This window comes from Mustela nigripes, chromosome 2 (genome assembly GCF_022355385.1).
Source record: "Mustela nigripes isolate SB6536 chromosome 2, MUSNIG.SB6536, whole genome shotgun sequence".
NCBI lineage: Eukaryota > Metazoa > Chordata > Mammalia > Carnivora > Mustelidae > Mustela > Mustela nigripes.
Window position 1 is genome coordinate 163,678,281 of NC_081558.1, and position 24,988 is coordinate 163,703,268.

Here is a 24,988-nt window from a genome sequence, read left to right on the forward strand (position 1 = left end):
CAGGTAACGTGATGCCCCCAGTTTTATTTTTGTTTTTCAACATTTCCTTAGTGATTCAGGGTCTCTTCTGATTCCATATAAATTTTTGGATTATTTGCTCCAGCTCTTTGAAGAATACTGGTGGAATTTTGATTGGAATGGCATTAAAAGTATAGATTGCTCTAGGCAGTATAGACATTTTAACAATGTTTATTCTTCTGATCCAAGAGCATGGAATGGTCTTCCATCTTTTTGTGTTTTCTTCAATTTCTTTCATGAGTGTTCTGTAGATCCTCGAGTACAGATCCTTTACCTCTTTGGTTAGGTTTATTCCCCGGTATCTTATGGTTTTTGGTGCTATAGTGAATGGAATTGATTCTCTAATTTCCCTTTCTGTATTTTCATCATTAGTGTATAAGAAAGCCACTGATTTCTGTACATTGACTTTGTATCCTGCCATGTTGCTGAATTGCTGTATGAGTTCTAGTAGTTTGGAGGTGGAGTCTTTTGGGTTTTCCATATAAAGAATCATGTCATCTGTGAAGAGAGAGAGTTTGACTTCTTCATTGCCAATTTGGATACCTTTTATTTCTCTTTATTGTCTGATTGCTGTTGCTAGGACTTCTAATACTATGTTGAACAAGAGTGGTGAAAGTGGGCATCCTTGTCTTGTTCCTGATCTCAACAGGAAGGCTGCAAGCTTTTTCCCATTGAGGATGATATTTGCTGTGGGTCTTTCATAGATAGATTTGATCCCTATACTTTGAAGCATTTTAATCAGGAACGAATGCTGGATTTTGTCAAATGATTTTTCTGCATCAAGTGAGAGAACCATGTGGTTCTTCTCTTTTCTCATATTAATTTGTTCTATCACATTGATTGATTTGCAAATGTTGAACCATCCTTGTAGCCCAGGGATGAATCCCACCTGGTCATGGTGGATAATCTTTTTAATGTGCTATTGGATCCTGTTTGCTAGGATCTTGTTGAGAATCTTAGCATCCATATTCATCAGTGATATTGGTCTGAAATTCTCCTTTCTGGTAGGGTCTTTGCCTGGTTTGGGGATCAGGGTAATGCTGGCTTCATAGAAAGAGTCAGGAAGTTTTCCTTCGGCTTCAATTTTTTGAAACAACTTCAGGAGAATAGGTGTTATTTCTTCTTTCAAAGTTTGGTAGAATTCCCCAGGGAATCCGTCAGGTCCTGGGCTCTTGTTTTTTTGGGAGGTTTTTGATCACTGCTTCAATCTCGTTACTAGATATCGGTCTATTCAGGTTGTCAATTTCTTCCTGGTTCAATTTTTGGAAATGCATCTATTTCATCTATGTTGCTAAGCTTATTGGCATATAACTGTTGATAATAACTTCTGATGATTGTTTCTACTTCCTTGGTGTTAGTTGTGATCTCTCCCTTTTCATTCATAATTTTATTAATTTGGGATTTCTCTCTTTTCTTTTGGATTAGTGTGGCCAATGGTTTATCGATCTTATTGATTCTTTCAAAAAACCAGCTTCTAGTTTCATTGATACGTTCTACTGTATCTCTGGCTTCTACCTCATTGATCTCAGCTCTAATCTTGATTATTTCCCTTCTTATGTGTGGAGTTGGTTTGATTTGTTGTTGATTCTCCAGTTCTTTAAGGTGTAGAGACAACTGCTGTGTTCATCAAAATCAAAAGCTTCTGCACAGCAAAGGAAACAGTAAAAAACAAACAAAAAAAAACCAAAAAACAAACAAACAAACAAACAAAAAAACAAAGAGGCAACCCATGGAATGGGAGAAGATATTTGCAAATGACAGTACAGACAAAAGGTTGATATCCAGGATCTATAATGAACTCCTCAAACTCAACACACATAAAACAGACAATCATATCAAAAAATGGGCAGAAGATATGAAAAGAGATTTCTCCAATGAAGGCATACAAATGGCTATCAGACACATGAAAAAATGTTCATCATCACTAGCCATCAGGGAGATTCAAATTAAAACCACATTGAGATATCACCTTACACCAGTTAGAATGGCCAAATTAACAAGACAGGAAACAACATGTGTTGGAGGGGATGTGGAGAAAGGGGAACCCTCTTACACTGTTGGTGGGAATGCAAGTTGGTGCAGCCTCTGTGGAGAACAGAATCTCAGAGAATCTTGAGATTCCTCAAGAAATTAAAAATAGGGGTGCCTGAGTGGCTCAGTGGGTTAAGCTGCTGCCTTCGGCTCAGGTCATGATCTGAGGGTCCTGGAATCGAGTCCCGTATCGGGTTCTCTGCTCTGCGGGGAGCCTGCTTCCTCCTCTCTCTCTCTCTGCCTGCCTCTCTGTCTACTTGTGATCTCTCTATGTCAAATGAATAAATAAAATCTTTAAAAAAAAAGAAATTAAAAATAGAACTTCCCTATGATCCTGCAATTGCACTCCTAGGTATTTACCCCAAAGATACAGGGTCGTGAAAAGAAGGGCCATCTGTATCCCAATGTTTATAGCAGCAATGGCCATGGTCACCAAACTGTGGAAAGAACCATGATGCCCTTCAACAGGGACAAATGGATAAGGAAGATGTGGTCCATATATACTGTGGAGTATTATGCCTCCATCAGAAAGGACAAATACCCAACTTTTGTAGCAACATGGACAGGACTGGAAGAGATTATGCTGAGTGAAATAAGTCAAGCAGAGAGAGTCAATTATCATATGGTTTCACTTATTTGTGGAGCATAACAAATAGCATGGAGGACAAGCGGAGTTAGAGAGGAGAAGGGAGTTGGGAGAAATTGGAAGGGGAGGTGAACCATGAGACTATAGACTCTGAAAAACAATCTGAAGGGTTTGAAGTGGCGTGGGGGTGGGAGGTTGGGGTACCAGGTGGTGGGTATTATAGAGGGCACGGATTGCATGGAGCACTGGGTATGCGAAAAAATAATGAATACTGTTATGCTGAAAACACACACAAAACACCCAGTGCTCATCACGTGTGGCCTCCTTAATACCCATCCCTATGTTACCCCATCACATCATCTCCCTCCCCTCCACAACCCTCAGTTTGTTTCCTGGAGTCCAGAGTCTCACATGGTTCATCTCCCCCTTTGATTCCCCCCCTCAATTTTCACTCCTTCCCCTAAAGTCCTCTGTGCTAGTCTTTTTTTTTTTTTCTCAACTTTGTGAAATTATAGCTTTATTTATTTTTTATTATTTTAGTCACCATACTGTATTGTCATTAGTTTTTGATGTAGTGTTCCAAGATTCATTATTTACATATAATACCCAGTTCTCTGGGCAATACGTGCCCTCCCTAATACCCATATTGCTTATCTCAGTAACATTTTGTTCTTTTCTCCATTGTCTTGTTTTTTCAGCTGGCACATATTCCTCTGTCTCATTTTGCTTAACTTTGTTTCTATGTATTAGGTCATCTCCATCTCCTTGTCTTGAAGGTAGTGTCCTTGTGTAGAAGAGGTCCTGTGTTCCTAATTATCCCCAATCATTAGAACCAGGCACAGCAGTGGGGTGTCTTATGTGGGCTGCTTTTGCGGCTAATCCACTTTATCTCAGCCTGTTGCAATGAACCAATGACTGCTGTGGGCACACTGGGCAGGGTTTGGTGCCTGTACTGATGAGAGGCCTCTTAAGGCCACCATGTTGGATAGGGTTGGCAGTCAGGGTGGCTGGCTGCAGTTAGCCTCTCTGCCAGTTGCAGGCACACCAAAAGGCAGGGCTTGCTCCCCGTAAGGCCAACTGAGAGGCTTTCATTGGTGGGTTGCGGTCAGATTAAGCAGCTGCAGTTAGCCTCTGCCACAGCTATAAGTGTAAAAGTGGTGAGTTTGCTTCCTGTGCAGCCAGCTAAGAGGATCAGTTGGTGAAACTGGGCACACTGGTGTGTGGGGTTATCTCCCCAACTCCTCAAGGCAGGAGTCACTTTGGAGTATTGCTGATCCTGGTCAGTGGGGATTACAGGGTGTGAGATGCCTACTGAGGCAGGTGGATTAGATGAGGTGAATCTACAGGGAAACCCGATGGCAGGGTGGGCAGTGTGGTGAAGAGAGGTGGAAAGTGTTAACACTGGCTCACACAAGTGTGAATTTCCTGGCTGGAGAAGAGAAAGGTGCCTGCCAGGTTTTTTTTTTGTTGTTGTCATTGTTGTTGTTGTTTTTCCCTGGCAAAATCCCATGAGGATCCCTGTCCTTCCAGTGCACATTCTGAAATTAGTAATTTAATCTCCTTTACGTATACCCAAGGCTCTTTTCAAATGCAGCTTTTCTGCTGTCTTAGGTGAGTTATTAAGCTAGTTCTTTATGGGCAGAGAATCAGTTTCCTTGCACCTCTGCTCTCCGAGACTTAAGGTGGCTAATTTTAAAAGTATGCTAAGCCCTGCTGATTTTAAAAGCTCCTGGAGTTAAACCCAACTGGTTTTTAAGACCATAGGTTATGGGCACTTGCCTTCCCAATGTGGGTCCCCTGTTCCAGGGGTGCATGGCGTGAACTCTGATTCTTTTTTCTTCTCCATGCTGTGGTGTCCCTCCCATTTGTGGTTAGTTCACAGGGGTTTTTGGTTCCCAACCATTTTCCCCACTCCTCCCATCTACCCTTTTTCATGTGGCCTCTTTACAATTGACTATGAAAGGTCTGTTCTGCCAGTCATCAAGTCATATTCAGGGGTAGTTGCATAGGTACAGCTGCTATCTTAGCGGTCTGTGGGATGAGGTGAGCTCAGGCTCCTCCTACTCTACCATCTTCCCTGAATTTTTTCTCCTCCATTAATTTTAATAAGAGTAGTTGAAGATAAAAGAACTTTTAGGATTTTATCAAGAAGTGAATTCCAACATGTTGAATGGCTAATGGAAGGTTTGCTACTGTGGAAATGAAGACTAATAAACGTTCATTTAAGAACACTAACTCTGTCAGGCAAGTAGTCTTTTGCCCCATTTTACAAAAGTTTTGATTGGTAAAAGTAGTTCATGATTTCACAACATTCCAAAGATGGGGGTTCAACAATTCAAACATAGATCTGCCCGAGAAAGCCACTTTCTTCTACACCAACAGTTTTCAAATTTTAGCATGCTTCAGAATACCTGGCATGCTCATTCCAAATGTAGATACCCAAACAGCTTCTTGGAATATGTATTGTTTATAAACAGAGCAGGTAAATGTGATGTGGTCCAAGATCCATACTTAACAGGAGTCCATTAACTGAAAACCTGCCTACCATTATTAACTATTTGTTATTTTCATCTGGCTATACATCATATTCCTTAGCTACTGTAGTTCTAGAAGTCTTACCCAAGAGGCCATATGATTGATAAGGCATCTCAGGAAACTTTTATAAATGTAGAGAATTCTTACTAAATTTGAATCTGGTAAAAATATTAAGCTCATCTTCCCTGAATTAACTGTAAGATATAATTCATCATCAAGACTGGGGCACTGCTGTGAGAGGGGGCACTATTATGTCAAAACAATAGGCATTAATTGGAACCACCCCAAACAAACCAAGAATCTGAAGGAAAAGTCAGTATATATTTTTTATATACTCAATACCATGTTCCTACTCCAAAAATATTAGTAGGTTTAGAAACTGTTTCATTTTTGGGGTACCTGGGTGGCTCAGTGGGTTAAAGCTTCTGCCTTCAGCTCAGGTCATGATCTTAGGGTCCTGGGATTGAACCCCACATCAGGTTCTCTGCTCAGCGGGGATCCTGCTTCCCTTCCTCTCTCTCTCTCTGCCTACTTGTGATCTCTGTCTATCAAATAAATAAATAAATAAAATCTTAAAAAAAAAAAAAAGAACCTGTTTCATTTTATTTTGACAAGTATTTACAAGAAGAAAAAAACTACTTTTCTTGTTTGCAGAAAGTCAATCCAAAATGGAGATATGTGTCGCTCTCACCAGCAAGAACGACCAGGAGACCTCAGCGAAGCAAGCTTTATTTCTGCGTAGCTGTTGGGATCCCCCCCCCCCCCCCGCCCCCGCATGTCTATATATACCAAGGTTGCACAACCAATCACTCGCAGCCACATAGATACAAAATCCTAAGTTCCGCCTACTGGCTCGCATCCAGCCGCCATCTTAACGGCGGCGTGTTTACTTTCCCGCACCGAAAAAGTCGTGCGGCGCCCAGGCCCCCCCCCCCCCCCCGCGGGCCCAGCCGGAGCAGCTCCGCACCATCCCCACCCTGAGGCAGCGACGGTTTGAGGCAGCAGTGGCCCAGGCACCGAGCGGGCACGGCGGAGCCCAGAAGCATCACCGCGCATGCGCTACAAGCCGCTCGGGCACCGACAGATATGGCTCCTAGCTACTAGAAGAGAATACTAGCTAAGGGACAGAACATCTGCATTAAAATCCCAAAATGCCACTCTGTGGTTATAACCTTTTTCTTACTTGGGCCTTAGTTTTATCATCCTTTAAGGAACATCCACTAAACATGCACTTTAGAATTGTCAGTGGATCAAATGAGGTAACAAACACATTTGAAATAATCTCATAATAGCTGGAAAGTATTATACATATATATGGACAAAATAAATTTGAGGGAAAACATTACAAGATATATCCTTTTACAATATCTGCAATAATATCACTAGATGTTTATAGATTGTTTTTGGTATAAATATTGCCTCGTTGCATTTCTGGGAAGGATGGGGTTCTAGATTTGTCAGCAGCCACAGGATTGACAGTGAGTATTGTTTGCACATCAATAAGAAATAAAACAATCCCATTATCTTTAGTAGCTGCAGAATTGGACATCACTTTCAAAAGTACAATCCTACTACCTTCTCACTACATATCAGCTACTGTGTTGAGTCCTCAGGCCCTGTCCTTAGGGCCAAGAACAGCAAGATCACTACCGATAAAACCTTACAGCCTGATTTTGTGTAGAAAGCATGTGATCAAGTGCCAGGACCTTAAAGAATTAGGACTGGCCCAGCCACTAATTGACTATGTGATCTTAGGCATGATGTACTTATGAGGGACAGTCTAGTGGATCATTAAAGACCCCATAAGTTCTGACATTCTATGATTCTACAAGTCTCCATGACTGTCATCTTGGGTATTTTCCTACTCTTTGTCATAACAGGAAAAAAAGCAAAAAAAACACAAACAAATATAGATGTTTTAAACAGATTTAAAATAGTTTCAGGATACATTTAAGCTTATATACAGATAAAATCTTTCCCATGTGGAAGTGAAATCATTGATGTAAACAAACTAAGAAACAATTGTTTTATAAGATAGTTTGCTGTAAGATCATGACCTCAAGATGTTAGACAAGATAATTACTGAAGGCCTTACAGTTTCTTAATTTTTCAATTCTGAGACATTCATGGCATTTTAAGTGTCTAGAAGACTGCCTTCCTTTTTGTTTTGTTTTGTTTTGGATATTTTCCTCCACATTTTCCAGTCTATTGTCATTACAGAAGAAAACATTTAGCATACAATTACAGAAATAGCAGTTTTAAATAGAGATTTAAAGTAACCTCAAGATACATTCACACTTAAATATACAGATAAAATAGAGTCAAAACACTTATTCACAGTATCATTTTCATTAGTTTATGGAAACATATGTGAACCAAATAACATCTTACATGGTAACTGAATTTAGATTTTTTTAGAGACATGTACAACACTTACAGCATTTACACAATACTATTTTCAAAATGGGTTTTTGACCTCTAAATAAGTTCCTACTGACAAGCTTTAGATAGCAGCTTAGCCCAGTAAATGTTAACTTTGTCATAAGAAGCATATACATACAAATAGTACCCCATACCCTGCAGCATGACAAAGTGAAATTAAGAAACTTTTAAGGCAGAAAAAAAATTCTTCAAGTATAAGATCCAATGACAATGTTCACAAATGAACATAATATCTCAATTATTCAACTGAGCAAGTGACTTAATTTATATATTAACTCATTTCAATTTCCTGATTTGATTCTGGGAATATTTATGCTACACGTACTGTGCAAGGCATTGAGAACACATAGGAGGATCAGACATGGTCCCAGTGGCGTACTGGCAAATGTTTAACAGCAAGTTCTTGGAAAAAGAAACCCTGACTTATAACATTTACAAATTTCTATGGTGTAAATACTGCTACTATGCAGATTTCAAGCTATGAACAATTTGATCACTGGCTCACAAAATTCTTGAAACTTCAACAGTCATTTTTCACAAACTATTATTAGCTAAGCTCCAACACACCACTGTATGGTCCACACCCTCAGGTAGCTCATAATCTCTTCATGGGCACATATTTAGAGGCCGTATTTAGAAGGGAAGATAGGGATGAAGTTTAAATAATTCAGTTGTGTACTTTGTAAGCAGTTTAAAAAGTTAAAAGAAAAAATAAAATCTGCAATGTTCCTGTTTGCTATTCTACTTTTCCTCTTAAATTGACTTCAGGAAATTAAGATGTAGCATATATTGTGAGACAATAAAGGATACGTGGAATAAGAAGGAAAAAGACAAAAACATCATAAGGTACGTGCTAACAATGATGTTTACATTGGAAGAAAATGCTTACTAATATAAGGGCAAACGTAATGTAACTTTTAAAGTTTTATCCCTTTCAGTTCAGCTCTAAGTCCTGAAAATGGGTCCTATCCTCTTTGGCTGTAGCTCTGATGAGATTAACTAGCTTCTTTTTGTACAAAGCGCACACTGCTTCACACCATTCACACTGTCAGCTCATAATAAAAGGCAAAACTAAATTCTGGAATCTGATAACTGAACTTCCTTTGCATAATCATCCCCTTGGATCAGATCTTTGGCAAGTGCCGGCTGGGGTGACCCAGAAATTCTTCTGGTAACAAAACATGGAGCCTGCAGGTTGGGCATGTCCCCTGTTGCATCAGCCAAGGTCTAATGCACTAAGGAGCAAAAATATTCATGTCAGTCTCTCTGATTTAGCCTAGAAGAGGCAACTTTTACGTATATAATCAGTTACTTTCTAGTAAATTGCCAAGCCAACTACTCAGTAATGGCACCTTCTCTGTGATTCACTGAGTAATATAGCTGGTAACAGCACAACACCTTTCAGCAAGTTCATTGGATTAGGATCCTTTCCCCAGCCCTAATTTTCAGGATGACTTAGCAATTCTTCCTAACAAGAAGGCTAGGAAGTCTGCTACATATTTTTCTTCTACTTTATTATATATTGTTCTCATGTATAATCTAGAAAAAAATAACATACAAAAGTCACCAATGCCCTGTATTAAGTGCCTATGGTGTTTTGAAGTTAAAATCCCCAGATAATAGATATACTTTTCAGATGGCTCTTTGATGACAATGATAGTACTCTTGGGCTATGAGCTGTTATGTCATTTGCTTGAATACTAACTCTCCCAAAACAAATCCATTTTACCTGTATAAATAATGAGAGCGAGATAAGATGAGAGAGGATTGAGAATAGGTCTATATATTAGGGCCGCTAACTGTAACCCTAAAAGGTAACCTGAATCGGTTAGCTGCTTTCTATTCTATGGGCAATGGCAAAAATTGTAAGTTTCATGAACCAACTTCAAATAACTAAGTATCTTTCTTGATATTTTAGGATTAGCCATTCTGTGTCTATTTCTTCATATCAGAATAGATAGAAAATATAATTCTGTAGTAGGTATCACATATCTTTGAAATTGCATTTTACAGATATAGTTTGAATGAGCTGGCCACTATTCATTTCGTGAGACTTTCTTATGTAAGATTATCTTTTCCTGGGTCAAATTACATCTTTGCACCAGAAGACTTGGATCATAAATTGTGTATCAATACCATTTGCACAGCAACAACACCAGGACTTAAAAATGCCAAGAATCAACAAAAGATATGCCAGTCTCCTGTTTTTCTAACATCAAAACTGAAACCTGAGCATCTAAAGAGCAAATACAAGAGCCCAGACAGCCAGTTAAGGCAAATTTTATGCTTTGTAATGGTAGGGTGCCATCAGTACATGGAGACAAAGGACACTATCCATTATTTATAGCAAATCAGGATGAAGTGACACTGTTGCTAAACTGCCACTGAATTGCTCTGTCAATTAACATTCCTTCCATTTCTAGTCAAGGGAATTACTCCGTACTATTTCAATCTGATCATTGTCTCCTCTTTTCCTGTAAGGTGTATGGAGATCTGAGAAAACACAGTACAAACTGGGGCTAGGAATGGTAAAAACAGGTCTAAATATTTCTGTATGGTACTCCAATGCGCCAAGTTATAGTCTGTGGAACTCATGCTACAGTAATATCTGATGATACATGCATATGATTTCAAGTAAGGCAGCATGAATCTTGCTTAACTGATTTAACAGCAAGATATTTAAAAAGGTAGATTTCTTTAAAAAAGGAAGAAAAAAGCTAGACTTTCATTACTTATCTATTAGTACTGTTTGAATTTTCAATTGTCTAACTATATTAACCTTACTTTGAATTTTGAGGTTTCAGGATAGTTGTACAGGTCATTTTTCTACTATTTCATATACTTCTCTATATTAAACTGGCATTGAAATGATACTTAATTTTTTAACTGAAAAAAATCAGTAAAATTTAAAAGTAAGAAAATAAAAAAAGACAAGTTTAAAGAGTTACCTGAGAATGGAATTTGTGAGCACAAGGCAAAACAGAGAGGTTTTCTGGAGAGAGATTCTCATGACAGATCACACAAGGCTCCTCTTCTTCCTCCTCATCATCCTAGAGAAAATACACATAAGGTTCAACTTAGCTCGTTTTTTTCCCCCTCAAATTTAAATGTACTTAGAATCAACAGTCTCAATCTCACCAAATTATTGGCTCCTTCCCATGAGGCAGGCCCTTGTGAACTGAGGGGCCTCCAGGCTGGTTTTGGGGTCTGGGCAGTATTAGACTGTGGAGGTGTGTGACTGGGGGAAACACAGTTACCATTCGGCACAGACTTTCCTTGATTCTGAAAACAATAACATTACACTTTTTTTCAGAAGTGTTTTAAAACAGGGATAATTAATAGAATGTCACAGAAAATGGGTTACAGGGATACAGTGAGAATTAGCAAAAGGGTATAAAGTCAATTAAATCCACAAGAAATCTTGAAAACAAAACATTAGCAATATTACTTGTATACTCAAAGCCAGGTAAAGAAAAAAAAAATTATGTACTCTTTAAAATTAGAAAAGAGGTCTTCCTTTAGAGTGAAAGCAACCTGGAAGAAATTTCAAGAGGGTCAGTTTTAACAGAATGATCAGGTAGTATTTCAAAAATACTTCCTATGCCATTTGTTAAGTTGAAGTTGAACTGTTAATAGACAATTTAATATAATTACAGGTTATTGATTTACAGACATGTTATAAACATAATTAAGACCACTCACTACTACCCAGAAGGGCAGGGAAGTATAGGTTTTTTGTTTTTACCTGTGCTCTCTTGGGATCAATAAATTGGGAAATCTTGTACACAATTTCATCAAATGTCAGTCCAGATAAGGACTTCCCATGAATATCCTTCAATTTCCGTAAGAAATCTGTGAGCTCCTTTCTAGGAGAGATCAAGGAAAGAGCAGTGATGATTTTTTTCCTACTGCCTTGAAGGTGTGCCCTCTACACAAAGCACAAAATCCCATTCTACGATATGTAGCAGCATATAGATGTGGCCCTTTAGAGCTGAGCTAACATCTATCTACATTTATATTATACCAAAACAAAAATCCTAAAGTTTAATATTCTTTCCAAAAAAAAAGTTTAACTGTTTTTGAAAGCTTGTATGAAAACTGAGTTTGTTACCTACTTACTTATGTAATGAGCTCTTTTATTGTGTCTCTGCTTTTAATTAGGACTAAAATACTCCTTTTTAACTATGTCACTATAGGTCTATCTCTTTTCTATGTTAATAATTGTACTTTTGTAAAACTCAAATAAAACAAAGATTGCACAACAGAAAAGCTAAAAGACACATTAAAATATTTCTAGGTTTCTTTATCATACAATTAATCAATATGTTTTTTTTTTTAAGATTTTATTTATTTATTTGACAGACAGAGATCACAAGTAGGCAGAGAGGCAGGCAGAGAGAGAGAGGGAAGCAGGCTCCCTGCTGAGCAGAGAGCCCGATGCGGGACTTGATCCCAGGACCCTGAGATCATGACCTGAGCCGAAGGCAGCGGCTTAACCCACTGAGCCACCCAGGCGCCCAATCAATATGTTCTTTTTCTTCTCTTTCAGTTCTCACAGTCCCTTGACCCAAAGCCTCTGAATGTGTTTTTTGGTAGAGAGCAGAATGAAATAGTTTCTTTCCCAAATGAAGTGTCAGGTCATCAGCCTTGTAAAACTACCTTTGATTTACTATTCATTTCATACATATATATAACAACTGTATTACTTTTCTATTTTCATTAGCTATTCACTATATTTATAAAACCATAATCTAATCCTGAAGCAAAACAATATGTCCATTAAATAAAAGTATTAGGCTTTATGTGAAAATATTGGTTAAAAACTAGATTTCCTTGAATACAAAAGTAAAGATAAAAAAACTTCATTTCTGGAGAAGAAACATTAAATATCTTTCTGCTAAAATCAGCACTGTGAAAAGCACAGTAAAATCATTGTTTCTTGCATTTAACTCTGTTCACTAACAAAACCTAAGAGCCCTTAATAACATTAAGGAAATAGAAGGGTAAAGTCTGATGTTTGGGCTTGTAGAGCATATAATCAATTTAAAATTCACTTTGGAAAGAAGTTACTAAGATAATTATTGCAGCTGGTGGCATTAAAATTGGATAGGTTTATGACTTGTTGCACTTTGAATATAGGAGCAAACCTAAATTTAAAAACCTATTCTCTCATAACTTGAGACTAATAAATTTAGTGAAGAGGTTTGGCATTTATATTGAACACTATTCGTTTAAATTTCATTTTCCTTACCAAGGCCATATTAAGATAATATATTTGTGTGTTTGTATTTGTTTCACTGTCCTAATTACGGTTATGGAAACTATAGAGTATGATCTGTACTCACAAATAAATAAAAATTAAGATACCTGGTTTGTTGTGGAAAAGCAGTTTTCAGCCTGTCTGTAATCCTCTCCCAATTCATCATGGGGGGATCACTTCCCAGACCTGCACTGGGAGACACAGTCTCTCCTACAGGTGCCGGCAGAGTCCAGGCTATACCAGTCACCTGTAAGGAGCACAGTTATAACACATCATCTTCAGTTATTAGGAAGTAACATTCCATGACAACACAGTATTTCCATACTTCAGAAAATGGGTAGAATGAAGAGGAATACTGACCTACACATTCCCCTTTTGGAGTTTTATTAACTAGCACAATAATATTTCTTATTTTTTATAATTACTTTATTTGTAAAAAGGGGATATGTGAGTTTCAGTAATTGCAAATGTATAGAAATACAGAGCATAAGGAATAACACAGAGGACATTGGGAGATGCAGAGGAGAAGTAAGTTGGAGGAAATTGGAGGGGGAGACAAACCATGAGAGACTGTGGACTCAGAAACAAACTGAGGGTTTTGGAGGGAAGGTGGGTGGGGGTTGGGTGAGCCTGGTAGTGGGTTATTGCATGGAGTACTGGTGTGGTGCATAAACAATGAATTTTGGAACACTGAAAAGAAATAAAATGGAAAAAAAAAAGAGGAAGTGTTTATTGCTGTTATTTTAAGAAACTAGATATAACTTAGTCTGCCAGCAGGGGAATTATAGCATCACCAATCAATCCTTAAGAACAGATCTATATATTGGAGTATGAGATGTCCATGAAATGTTTCATTTTAAAAAGTCTGTGGTATAATATTTGTGGTCTGACTCATTTTTATATTAAATTTTTAGAAAAGATTTTATTTACTTATTTATTTGACACAGAGAGAGATCACAAGCAGGCAGAGAGGCAGGCAGAGAGAGAGGAGGAAGCAGGCTCCCTGCTGAGCAGAAAGCCTGTTGAGGGGCTTGATCCCAAGACCCTGAGATCATGATCTGAAGCCGGAGGCAGAGACTTAACCTGAATATATGTGCATAGAAAAAGGTCTCAAGTTATAAACAATCTGTAAACAGTGATTATTTCCTAGGATTCAGTTGCAGGGTAATTTTACTTTCTACTTGATATATTTCTATGTTATTTGCTTTTTTTTTTAAAGATTTTATTTATTTATTTAACAGAGATCACAAGTAGACAGAGAGACAGGCAGAGAGTGGGGAAAGCAGGCTCCCTGCTGAGCAGAGAGCCCACTATGGGGCTCGATCCCAGGACCCTGAGATCATGACCTGAGCTGAAGGCTGAGGCTTTAACCCACTGAGCCACCCAGGCGCCCCTGCATTTTTATAATTTTTCTAAATATGAAAGTAGTTAATGCTAAGTTTCAATTTTCAAAGGAATAAAGATGAGACTACTACTAGAATGTCTGCCCAATGTCTCATGAATGTTACAGACAAAAGTGGTGTGGAAGTTGTAGTGACATTTCCAATCCAAGAAACCATCAAAGTTTTGACATATCTTAGGGCAGTTTCTTCTTAGAAGTTTTGAGATTCTAATTAATATCAGCCAAGTGAATATTTTCACCCGATTACTAGGATAATTATAAACATGACAACTTTTACCTAACATTCTACAGGTTATTTTCAAATATAAGATTACTCATGAAAAATTAGCTATGACTAATAGCTACTGAAATAACTCATACAAAGTCTACTAAGTCAGAGGAGAACACTGCCCAGAAATCTCGGTTTGCCTCAGTATCAAGCTTTTCCCAAGGAATCAGAAAGTAGTACTAGGAGGCTGAGATACTTTAAAGTTTTCAATAAAGTTTTATATATGTAGCTCCTTATTTAATAGTGCAGGTGTAAACCACATGAGCAACACTGTGAGATCATGGGGATAAGAAGATGTGGTTATCAGTTAACATGGTAAGGCCTATACACATATTTGTTTGCAGAGGCAGCCTCTACAAAAATGAGTCCATCTGACTATATTTCAAAGGGAGAGTGTTTATAGGTACAAAAAAACTGGTGAGAATGTATTATGGAAAAGTCAAGTTAGAGAATTTTTCATTAATTATATTTAACATTAGTCTTCGAGGAGAAGATTTTTTTTTTTAAATAAATGTTGACCACCTTTGCCAAGATTACAACTAATAATCCTGGTCATTTAAAATTTCTCTATTACCTCTTCAATTTTGGATAAGGTTTATATGCCTAGTTGTAGCTAGGAAGATTCATAATTTTATAGTGTAATTTATTCCAAGATGATGCTATTTATATTGTTTTTATAGATAAAGTTGAAACACTGTCCTATTATACCTATGTGTGTCTATGTTTGTGTAAATAAATTTTTCTTTAGATTTATGGCATAATTTTCTTTGCTTTTTAATCTACCCATCAAACATGCTAAATATAAGTGATCTATTAAAAAATGTCATTTATCTTGTATTGTTGCCTATTATAGAAGCAAAATCATAAAATCCTGTAAGGATTGTCTACTATAAAAATGTATGTATCTTATATCCCAAAATGGATTATCAGTTAATGAAATGATGTATGTAATGTTCCCAGCACAGTGCCTTAAATGGAACTATTCATTCAATTATCATTCAGTTTTCCTCCCTCCACTATTATCAACACCATCACCACTAATCAAATAAATAGAAGACATTCAGTCAGGAAGTCTACTATGAAGATAAAAAACCAAAAGGAAGTCTGTACCAGAGGGGCTCTAGGCTGGCCATGCGCAGAGATGACTCCAGGGCAAACAGCAGGCATCTGAGGAACAGTGAGTATGGGTCTAAAGAAAGATTCTTTCACCAGGGGTCTTCCCAAGAACTGCTGCATCTAAAATAGAAAGGTTAAAAAAACAAAAACTTCACACACTTATAGACTTATGTAGGCAAAAATCTAAACTCAGAACAATGGCTGTTGAGGGGAAAAAACTCAATTTGAAATCTAGATACAAAACCCTAGCAGTAGAAATGGTGTTGTCATAACAATTAAATGTATGAATATTTGGAAAAGCAAAGGACTGTCAAATATACTAAAGGCCACAGAGAAGAGAAGTGAGTTCCAGTCTCACCTTCTTTCCCCCTAGCTGGGTAACCATGGATGATGCCAGGTTACTAATCTATAAAACAGAGGGTTAAGTTAGGTGATTTCTTTAAGGTTCCCTTCCAACTATAATAATATAGGGTAATGCAAAGGCACACCTCATTGAGTACTGGCCGTGTTGATGAATAAAAGAACCAAAGTGGCCTTTAGAAAACATTACTTTTCCTGATTATGTATTGGAGGGAACTTGTACTACCTGATGGAGTTTTGATTTTGTTTAGCTCCAATGAGAGGAGAAAGCTGAAGTGAGTGGGCCTGGGGCATAAACCCTCCTACAGTGACTTGTAGACACATGTTACTGCATCTCCTAGAGGCTGGTGGAAAGCTAGCCCTTCTTAGCATCTACCAATGGGATGGATACCTTACTGACTAGGCTACAGAAGGGAACAGATTAAGTTTCTACCATGTGCCAGATTTAGCACTAGCATAAAGCAGAAGTTCAACTATTTTTTGAACAGATAAAAAAAAAAAAAAAACATGAACAGGGACGCCTGGTTGGCTCAGTTGGTTAAGCTGCTGCCTTCGGCTCAGGTCATGATCCCAGGGTCCTGGGATGGAGTCCCACATCGGGCTCCCTGCTCAGCGGGGAGTCTGCTTCTCTCTCTGCCTCCACCTGCAGCTCTGCCTAATTGTGATCTCCCTCCCTCTCTGACAACCAAATAAATAAAATCTTAAAAGAAAAAAAAAAGAACATCAGCACAACCCTTTTAAGTAATGATACTAAAACCAGTAGCTGAAAGGTTAGTGGGGAACATTAAAATGGATACATGAGGTCCACATTCCTTATTTAACATTACAAAAAAAAGACATTGTATACATCACTGTCTATAAAGTTATCTTGCTAAAAATACTGAACCCGATTCTAAGCAACCCTCCAGATCTAATGAACAGTTTTAAGAAACAGTAGAAGATATACAATGATTATCATAAGGTTACAATCAACAATGTGGGAAACTGAACCAGATAAATAACTCTTTTAAACAAATGACATAAAGGAGAAGGGAGTCAGGTAGCTGTTACAGATTTAAAGAACAATCAACCAAATACAAAGTATAAACCTAATGTGGATTGTTTTTAAAATTAAATTTCTGAAAGAGTAATTGGAGGTGCCTGGGTGGCTCAGTGGGTTAAGTCTCTGCCTTCAGCTCAGGTCATGATCTCAGGGTCCTGGGATCTAGCCCTGCATCGGGCTCCCTGCTGAGCAGGGAGCCTGCTTCCTCTTCTCTCTGCCTGCCTCTCTGCCTACTTGTGATCTCTGTCTCTCTCTGTCAAATAAATTAATAAAATCTTTAACAACATCAACAAAAAAGTAATTATAACCAAACTGCAAATACTGCAAACTCGGTAAGAAGGACATTTTTCAGACAATTGGAAAATATAAATTTTAACTGGGTATTAGATATTAAAATTTTTAATTTTCTTAAGTAAAACACTGGTATAATAATTCTATCCAATAATAAGTCTTCATCCTTTAGGAATATATACTGATTTATATATGAATGAGATTATATGATATATACTTTAAAATATTCCAATAGGAAGAAGAGTATGACATGAAACAATTTTAGTAAAATATTGATAATACTGAAGCTGGCTCTCTTGGTTCACAGAGATTTATTATACTATTCTATTTTTATGTATATTTCAATATATAAAATTTCACTATGTAAAACTATGTAAATTTCAGTAGGTAAAATGTATATTTCAGTATGTAAAATTCAGAATGTAAAATTTTAAAAGAATGAACGGATGATGGGTGTAAGTCAGTATTCCTACTCTCTTTGCAGAAAACTATTTCCTAACATTTCTTTGAGGATTAGACAGCTGGGGTACAAAACTCAAGATATAGTAGGACACATAAAAATACTGGGTTATGCTGTGAAGTGTGTAAACATGGCGATTCACAGACCTGTACCCCTGGGGATAAAAATACATTATATGCTTATAAAAAAATAAAAAAATTTAATAAAAAAATTGTACACAGTAACATTTAAAAAAAATACTGATTTAAACTGGGAAGAGTACCCATTATTTCAGACTTCTGAGATTAGACTACATTTAAAGCCTGGCGACTATTCCTTAGAATACTAGGATCTCAGAGATGAATGGATTTTCTTTCTTTCTTTAAGTATGTTTCAAGTTTTTATTTAAATTCTAGTTAGTGAACATAGTGTGATATTTGTTCCAGGAGTAGAATCTAGTGATCAGCATTAAATACAGCACCCATAGATGGACTTTAGTACAGTATAATTTCCTAGTTTATACAAGGGAAAACAAAAGTCCAGAAGAGTTGATTTTCTAAAGACGAACAAGTTATTCACAGATTCAGGACTTAAAACCCAGATCTCTAATTTGTTTCCATTGTAACAACCACCTCAATTTATGGTGAATATCATTGTTATATTTCTAGCATTAGTGTTCTCAAACTATTTCACTAATGTTCAATGGTTACTGTTAACACAATTGTTAGCTTTGATCAAGCACAGCAGTGACTCTGGTTAGGAAGCAGGAAAGATACACATGTACCTCTCAGATGTTAGCAGAAGGATGCACAGAGCCTAATTGCCAGAGCATTTTGCCCTTTACTAAACCCTTGTAAGCCCCACCATACTTAAGAAAGCCTCCAAAGTGATGAGGATCCAGAGGTCAAGGTTTAACCACCTATGTCAACTATGGAGTTATCACTGGTATCAGACAGGTTGTGCTGATCTGGTTTTAAGAAGCTCCAAAAAACATCTCTGTGTCTGGCTTCTGAGTCTCCAAAGCTATTTTACATTTAGAGTTATGGGAGATTTAACTACAACATACAGACAGTCGTTTGAACATGGGCTGAAGACACAGGGTTTCTAAAAATCATACCAGAGTATGTGTTACTTCCTTTAGGACTACTGGGACCCTTTAAACTTCTCTGTTATTGACATAATACATTCCTTATCAGGGTAGTTGGGTATGATAAAGTTCCAAGCTTGGAATAATTATGTCTGTAATATCATGCTCCTATAAAAACTGAACTGACCAAAAATATAATAGGCAATACTGCATTCTAAAGACCATGGTATATACCATATAATGCTTTTAGTTTTGGATTCTGCTTTTGAAACATAGTGTAACTCCCCACAATTCACATAATTCTTAAGTTCTCTGATACACTCAACTATTTACAGAAATAACATTTTCAAAATTCTACTAAAAGCAAGAGTACTGATGGCAAAAAGTGATCTGCTGCTAAATAGCTCATACCTTTCTCCTTTTCCTATTCTCAGATCCGTTCTAATAATAAAAATCATCACCTGGGGTGCCTGGGTGGCTCAGTGGGTTGAGCCGCTGCCTTCAGCTCAGGTCATGATCTCAGGGTCCTGGGATCAAGTCCTGCATCAGGCTCTCTGCTCGGCAGGGAGCCTGCATCCCTCTCACTCTCTCTGCCTGCCTCTCTGCCTACTTGTGATCTCTGTCAAATAAATAAATAAAATCTTTAAAAAACAAACAAACAAAAAACCTTTAAAAATCATCACCTGATGGTTCTGTCCTAAAAGTTCTTTTGGAAAGCTGTCTGAATTTACTGGATTAGGGCACTAGGTTTCCCAGAAGGATAACATAAATAGTGTAACAGAGAAATATCTCATTGAGGCTCACTGTAATAAGCAGGAGAGGGGCATCAATGGAAGCTGTTAAAGTTAAAATAGAAGATAAAAGTTAAGGAAAAGAATGTCAAAAATAGAAGTAGAAGGGTAAAGTCTAGTTGTCTAGGGTACAACGGCAAGACTTTTAGTCACTCGGGTAACCTGAGTGCATTGGGAATTCTGCACATTTGCCAGTTTTCTCCCACACTGCAGGTGAGACTGACAGGATGAAATGAGGATACATTACCTCTTTACATACCAAAGGCATCACGAAAATCCAGTGATACATCTAGGCACTGGCCTCAGCGAAGCCAGCCAACTAGTTATAGCGTCTGGAGATAATATAGCAAGAATGGATGTAATTACAAACAATATGCACAACATGTGCCTGTTCTATTGTGACCACACATGAAACATACTGAATATTCACTGCTTTACAGCCCTTACCATTTCATCAAGATAAAGATGGCAATTTTTCAAAATGTCATATTTCTTACCAGTATCTCAGGACTAGGTGGTGGTGGAGGAAGTTGGATTGGAGGCAGAGTACTCAAGGCAAACCCTTGCTTCACCTTGTTAATTTGTTCATTGTACTGTGTCTAGAAGAAGACAAAAATATATGTTTATAAAAAATAAAAAATTAAAAAAAAAAAGACAAACAATATTTTAGAGCAAAATCAACTTTAAAGAAACTGCATATGGGAACATTTGGTATTGTTTTTAATAATAAAACATATAATAGTTTTTCTCAACTTAAGTCAGGAATAATATAAAAACAGTTTTTGACATAAAAATAATTCTATAACACACTATCCTCAAATGTAAACAGTAGAGCAAAATCAACTTCAAAGAAACTGCATATGGGAACATTTGGTATTGTTTTTAATAATAAAACATATAATATTTTTTCTCAACTTAAGTCAGGAATAATATAAAAACAGTTTTTGACATAAAAATAATTCTATAACACACTATCCTCAAATGTAAACAGTTGTATCTTTCCAAGTATCTGTTGGTTGGCAAGATATAAAGAGACATAATTCACAGACCCTGTAATAATTCCTCAATATCTCCATAATTTCCAGCCCCAAAATGGGAACCAATCATAAAAAGTGAATAGCATCTAAAGATTCAAGAAGCTGTAAATAACATATAAGCTGATAATTATAGGAAAAATGTATGTGTAATGAGGAGTTGAGCTATTTGCAAATGTTCACTGCAGGGGAAATTTCAGGAAATACTCACTAAATATCCACATTTTGTTTATTTTGAAGTTATACCTTTAGCTTTCTCAAGTACCACATATATCTTTGTTTTATTTTCTTGGATTTTGCCAAAAGTAGGATCCCAATCACTGAAGCTTAACAACATGCTTTCAACATTTTTGGCACTGTCCCCATTTTACTTTACAGTATTGTTTTGTAAACAACCCACAGAGACTGAAAAAGTAATGCTTAAGAAACAAAACATTTAGAAACTTTCCACAGAAGATAAGTCCTTAAAATAAAACAAGGATGGAGAACCAGGGCAGGCCATACTGTGAATAAACCCAACATAAATGTTAAGCATCACTAAAGACTGAATACGAAAGAGGCTGGGAGAGAAATAGTCAAGACCACCAGTGGAAAAGCTAGGTAAGAAGGTAATGCTTTGAAGCAGAGCTCACAATTAAATTTCATTATTTTGCTAGCAGTGTTGTGAAATCATAAAACAATGAACATTTTATACTTTTTTGGGGGAAAGATTTTATTATTTATTTTTTTGAGATTTGAAAGAGACAGCATGCACATGAGCAGGAGAAGCAGCAGCTTCGGAAGAGGGCGAGGGAAAAGCAGGCTCCCAGCTGAGCTGATGTGGGGCTCTATCCCAGGACCCTGAGATCATGACCTGAGGCAAAGGCAGATGCTTAACCAAATGAGCCATCAGGGGGCCCCTATATATTTACTTTAAGATATAAATACAGAAATATCCTAAAGCCAAATGAAGAAATTAATAAATAATCAGTGGGTTACGTGTTTAGATTACCTTAAGCATAGTCCTAATTCTATTAAACCAATAATGAATAATTCGTTATTTTGCGTTATGAAATAGTTACATAAAAATTTAAGATTGAAAACTAATATAGGTCTGCTTGATCTTCCTTTTAATTTTATAAACACATAATTATTCAGACAAAGTTCAACATTTATTTTTGACTGGAGCTACATTAGCTTTGGAATTCTAGGAAAATTAGGTGTAAAGCACAATTTTTGAGTTTATTATTTACTGTATGAAGGACCTGAGAGACCTGAAAAGACTAGGTCTAGGATTTTGTCTACAACTAACTACATGGAAGTAATCGATCTCAAACCTTAAAAAGGCATAAACTTAAGTAACTGAGAAAAACATGATCTTCCCTAAATTTCTCAGGTAATTGTTTTTAATGTTAGATGTTTTAAGTCTATACCACCTACAACATTCAGTCAATTTACTCCAGAGATACTTCACCACTTACCCTGAGGAACGCAATCTTGTTTCTAACATCTGTTACGATGGCATTCCAACTCTCTACTGCAGCCTTTAATTGAAGTGATTCCAGATTGCTGGTGTAGGAAAGGAGACACAAGAGAAAGTTCTTCTTTTTATATACCACATAGGTCTCCACAAATTTCCATTATATTCTTTAGCATATATGTAAATAATATAAAACAACAAAATTACCTTCATCACCAACAATAACCTCAAATGGGCACAAAGTTGTGTGGAAGTGTTTGTTATTAAAAATAAAACAAAGGTTGGGAACGTATAAAATTTATTTTTTCAAGAACAAATATAACTTCTGCTTCCAGAACATCAAGTGTTCTTCTAACTTGGCAATACTGTTTTTTAGGACATGTAAAACCTTTACACAGAAATCCCTCCAGTGAACTACGAAGGCAGAGAAGGCCAAACAGAGAAACTGCCCTAGCCATCCAATGCAGGAGCATTCTCAAAGATGCTGAATCCTCCTGCAAGCAGGTTTTGGACTATCTTCACCATAACCCTAACATCACAGCGCTATGGTTGGCCCATCAGCTCTCTGCAAATTAGAAAAATATATTCCTTATGGGAGGGCAAATCAGAAAGAAGTACCTCTTCTGGGAGGATCAATTAGATTGATCTGCCTCTATGCAGTACCTAAATTGCACAAACACAAGCAGCTCTGCCAAACATGCCCACCAAATGACTTAAGTAGGAACAGCCTGAGGTGTTAAGGTCTGCTATCTCCAAAGACAGATTTCATGAGGCCTTTCAAAAGGCTCTGCTGTAACAACCCCATCCCAGTATCACCCAGCATACCAGCTTTGAAAGAGCAGAACAAGTTATCACTGAGATTATGTTATACAAAGAGGCTTGATAATGTTTTAGTTTATAGAGTGCCCCTTCTCCCTCTAGCAAGCAAAGATAGACTGATCACTTACAACAGTGCTTCCTGGACCTGAATGCACATCAGTATATCCTGGGAATCTTGCTAAACATCAGAGATTCTGATTCTTTAGAATTGAAGAATAACGATGATCATTACAATGATCATCATTAAAAAATAATGATGCCTTGGTCCCAGAAATTCTAATTTAATTAATTCACTATGAAGATATAAAATTACAAATTTAAGGATAATCTCATGCAACCTGCCCAATATTTGAAAATCATTCATTTATTATAACACAGCAAGAAATTTCCTTTAACATATGATTTTAGGTGTTAATACTGATTTTTTCCCTCTACGCACTCCAAAGGTAGTTAAAATCAAGCATTAGATGAGAAATTAATTGTAAAAAGGATTTCCACTTAGAATCCACCCTGTTTTGTAAATGTCCGGGCTTCATGCATGTTTCTGAGATTTTTTATCTATTTCACTAGTGAAAGGGAAATATCTGTCTGCAGCTATTACTGTGCTCAGTAGACTTCAGTGCTTCAGCAGAAGAAACCAAGAACAGCAGCAAAGTGACTAAATGACTTTTGAGGTTTTAAAAAAATAAGGGTTTGTTCATTTCAAAGACTCTGATGTCATACATGTAAAACAGATTCTGTTCAAACTTAAGGACAAATCTTGTATCTTGTATCTCTGAGATGAAGATGCATTAAGAAAGAAGGAAATGTTACCTTGCTGCCATATGAGTCACCCGGGCAAGCTGACTGAGGCATTCCTTTTCAGTCTGCTCTAGATGAAGCAAACCAAAATCTCTACGACACTGTAAGAAATACACCTACAGATTTTTGAGAAAAAGACAAAGAAGTTGAAGATGCCTTGTAAATGAACACATCCTTTTCTCAATCATTTCAAGTAAAGTTGAGCTATTTTTCAATCTCTTCCAGCACCTGAGCTTCTTGACCATCCATAATACACTATAAAAACTCTGATTAATTCTACAATTCTAACTTTTTTACTCAATGGTTACTGGGTTAGTAAGCATTCCAGATCATTAGTTTTCAAACTTGAACATACCCTGGTATCATCTCAGACTCTTTAAAAATTTATGCCGTGGTCCCAGAGATTCTAATTTAATTGATCCCAAGTGCTGCCCAAGTAGTGGGATTTTTAAAAGTTCTCAGGTAACTATAATATTCAGCAAAGTTTAAGAACATTCCCAGAAGTCCCGTTACTTGCTTTTTTTTTTTTTAATTGATGAAGGGATAAGAAAATAATCAGACCATGCAGGAGGACCATGCAGTCCAAATGGGCCTTGCGAGGTCATCGAGTCTGTCTCCTCATAACAGGAATTCCCTCTGCCCCATTACTGTTGCATGCTCACTTGACCTCTGTTTTTTTTTTTCACACTAGTCACTCAATATTCGCTGAAAATATATTCTTGGACAGCATTAGGTGTTTCTAAAGTTAATAGTGGAAGTAGAAGGAAACGTTCTGACTAAAAGCAGTGAGAAACAAAAATATACAAACTTGAGCTCTTAAAGTAATCTGAGGGTTTTGTTTTTTCAGTTATAGCTAGCATTCTACTAATCTCCAGGGATTTTTGGTTCAGGTATCATTCCTTGATTATTGACCTCTGGATTCCCAAGCATTCTGCTAAAGTATACAGTTTACCCATGACAGATGTGGGAAGGTTTATAATTCTTTTAATGTTAGTGAGCTCTCTAAATATCTGAATCTTATTGTATATCGTTTGGTTATCTCTAAGTAAAAATTACATATATACAAATAATCATGTATCTTTTGGAAGAGACCGTAGCTGTGGTATTCTGTTAAGTTAGAAGAAACATTTTGGGAGTCTAGAAGGTAGGCTGGTTTTTTAAATTGGAGTGTATGATGTATATGTGCTTTGGGAAGATCTATGTAGAA

At 37.0% G+C, this 24,988-nt stretch overlaps 1 protein-coding gene and 1 pseudogene across 10 annotated transcripts in view; both read right to left on the reverse strand.

Annotated features, from left to right (window-relative positions):
- Window positions 1-6,216, reverse strand: part of LOC132010574 (uncharacterized) — a 34,177-nt pseudogene extending 27,961 nt beyond the window's left edge.
- An 864-nt stretch (window positions 6,217-7,080) lies between these two features.
- Window positions 7,081-24,988, reverse strand: part of DZIP3 (DAZ interacting zinc finger protein 3) — a 109,234-nt gene continuing 91,326 nt past the window's right edge. For all 10 annotated transcript variants that reach the window (XM_059392014.1, XM_059392009.1, XM_059392010.1 and 7 more), the window contains 9 exons: window positions 23,794-23,897; window positions 22,163-22,250; window positions 20,166-20,267; window positions 15,653-15,778; window positions 12,980-13,119; window positions 11,358-11,478; window positions 10,751-10,894; window positions 10,561-10,662; window positions 7,081-8,847 (listed from right to left, as the gene is read on the reverse strand). In XM_059392014.1, the coding sequence (XP_059247997.1) occupies window positions 8,737-8,847; window positions 10,561-10,662; window positions 10,751-10,894; window positions 11,358-11,478; window positions 12,980-13,119; window positions 15,653-15,778; window positions 20,166-20,267; window positions 22,163-22,250; window positions 23,794-23,897 (1,038 nt within the window). In that variant the 3' untranslated portion in view covers window positions 7,081-8,736. The remainder of the gene's footprint in view (window positions 8,848-10,560; window positions 10,663-10,750; window positions 10,895-11,357; window positions 11,479-12,979; window positions 13,120-15,652; window positions 15,779-20,165; window positions 20,268-22,162; window positions 22,251-23,793; window positions 23,898-24,988) is intronic.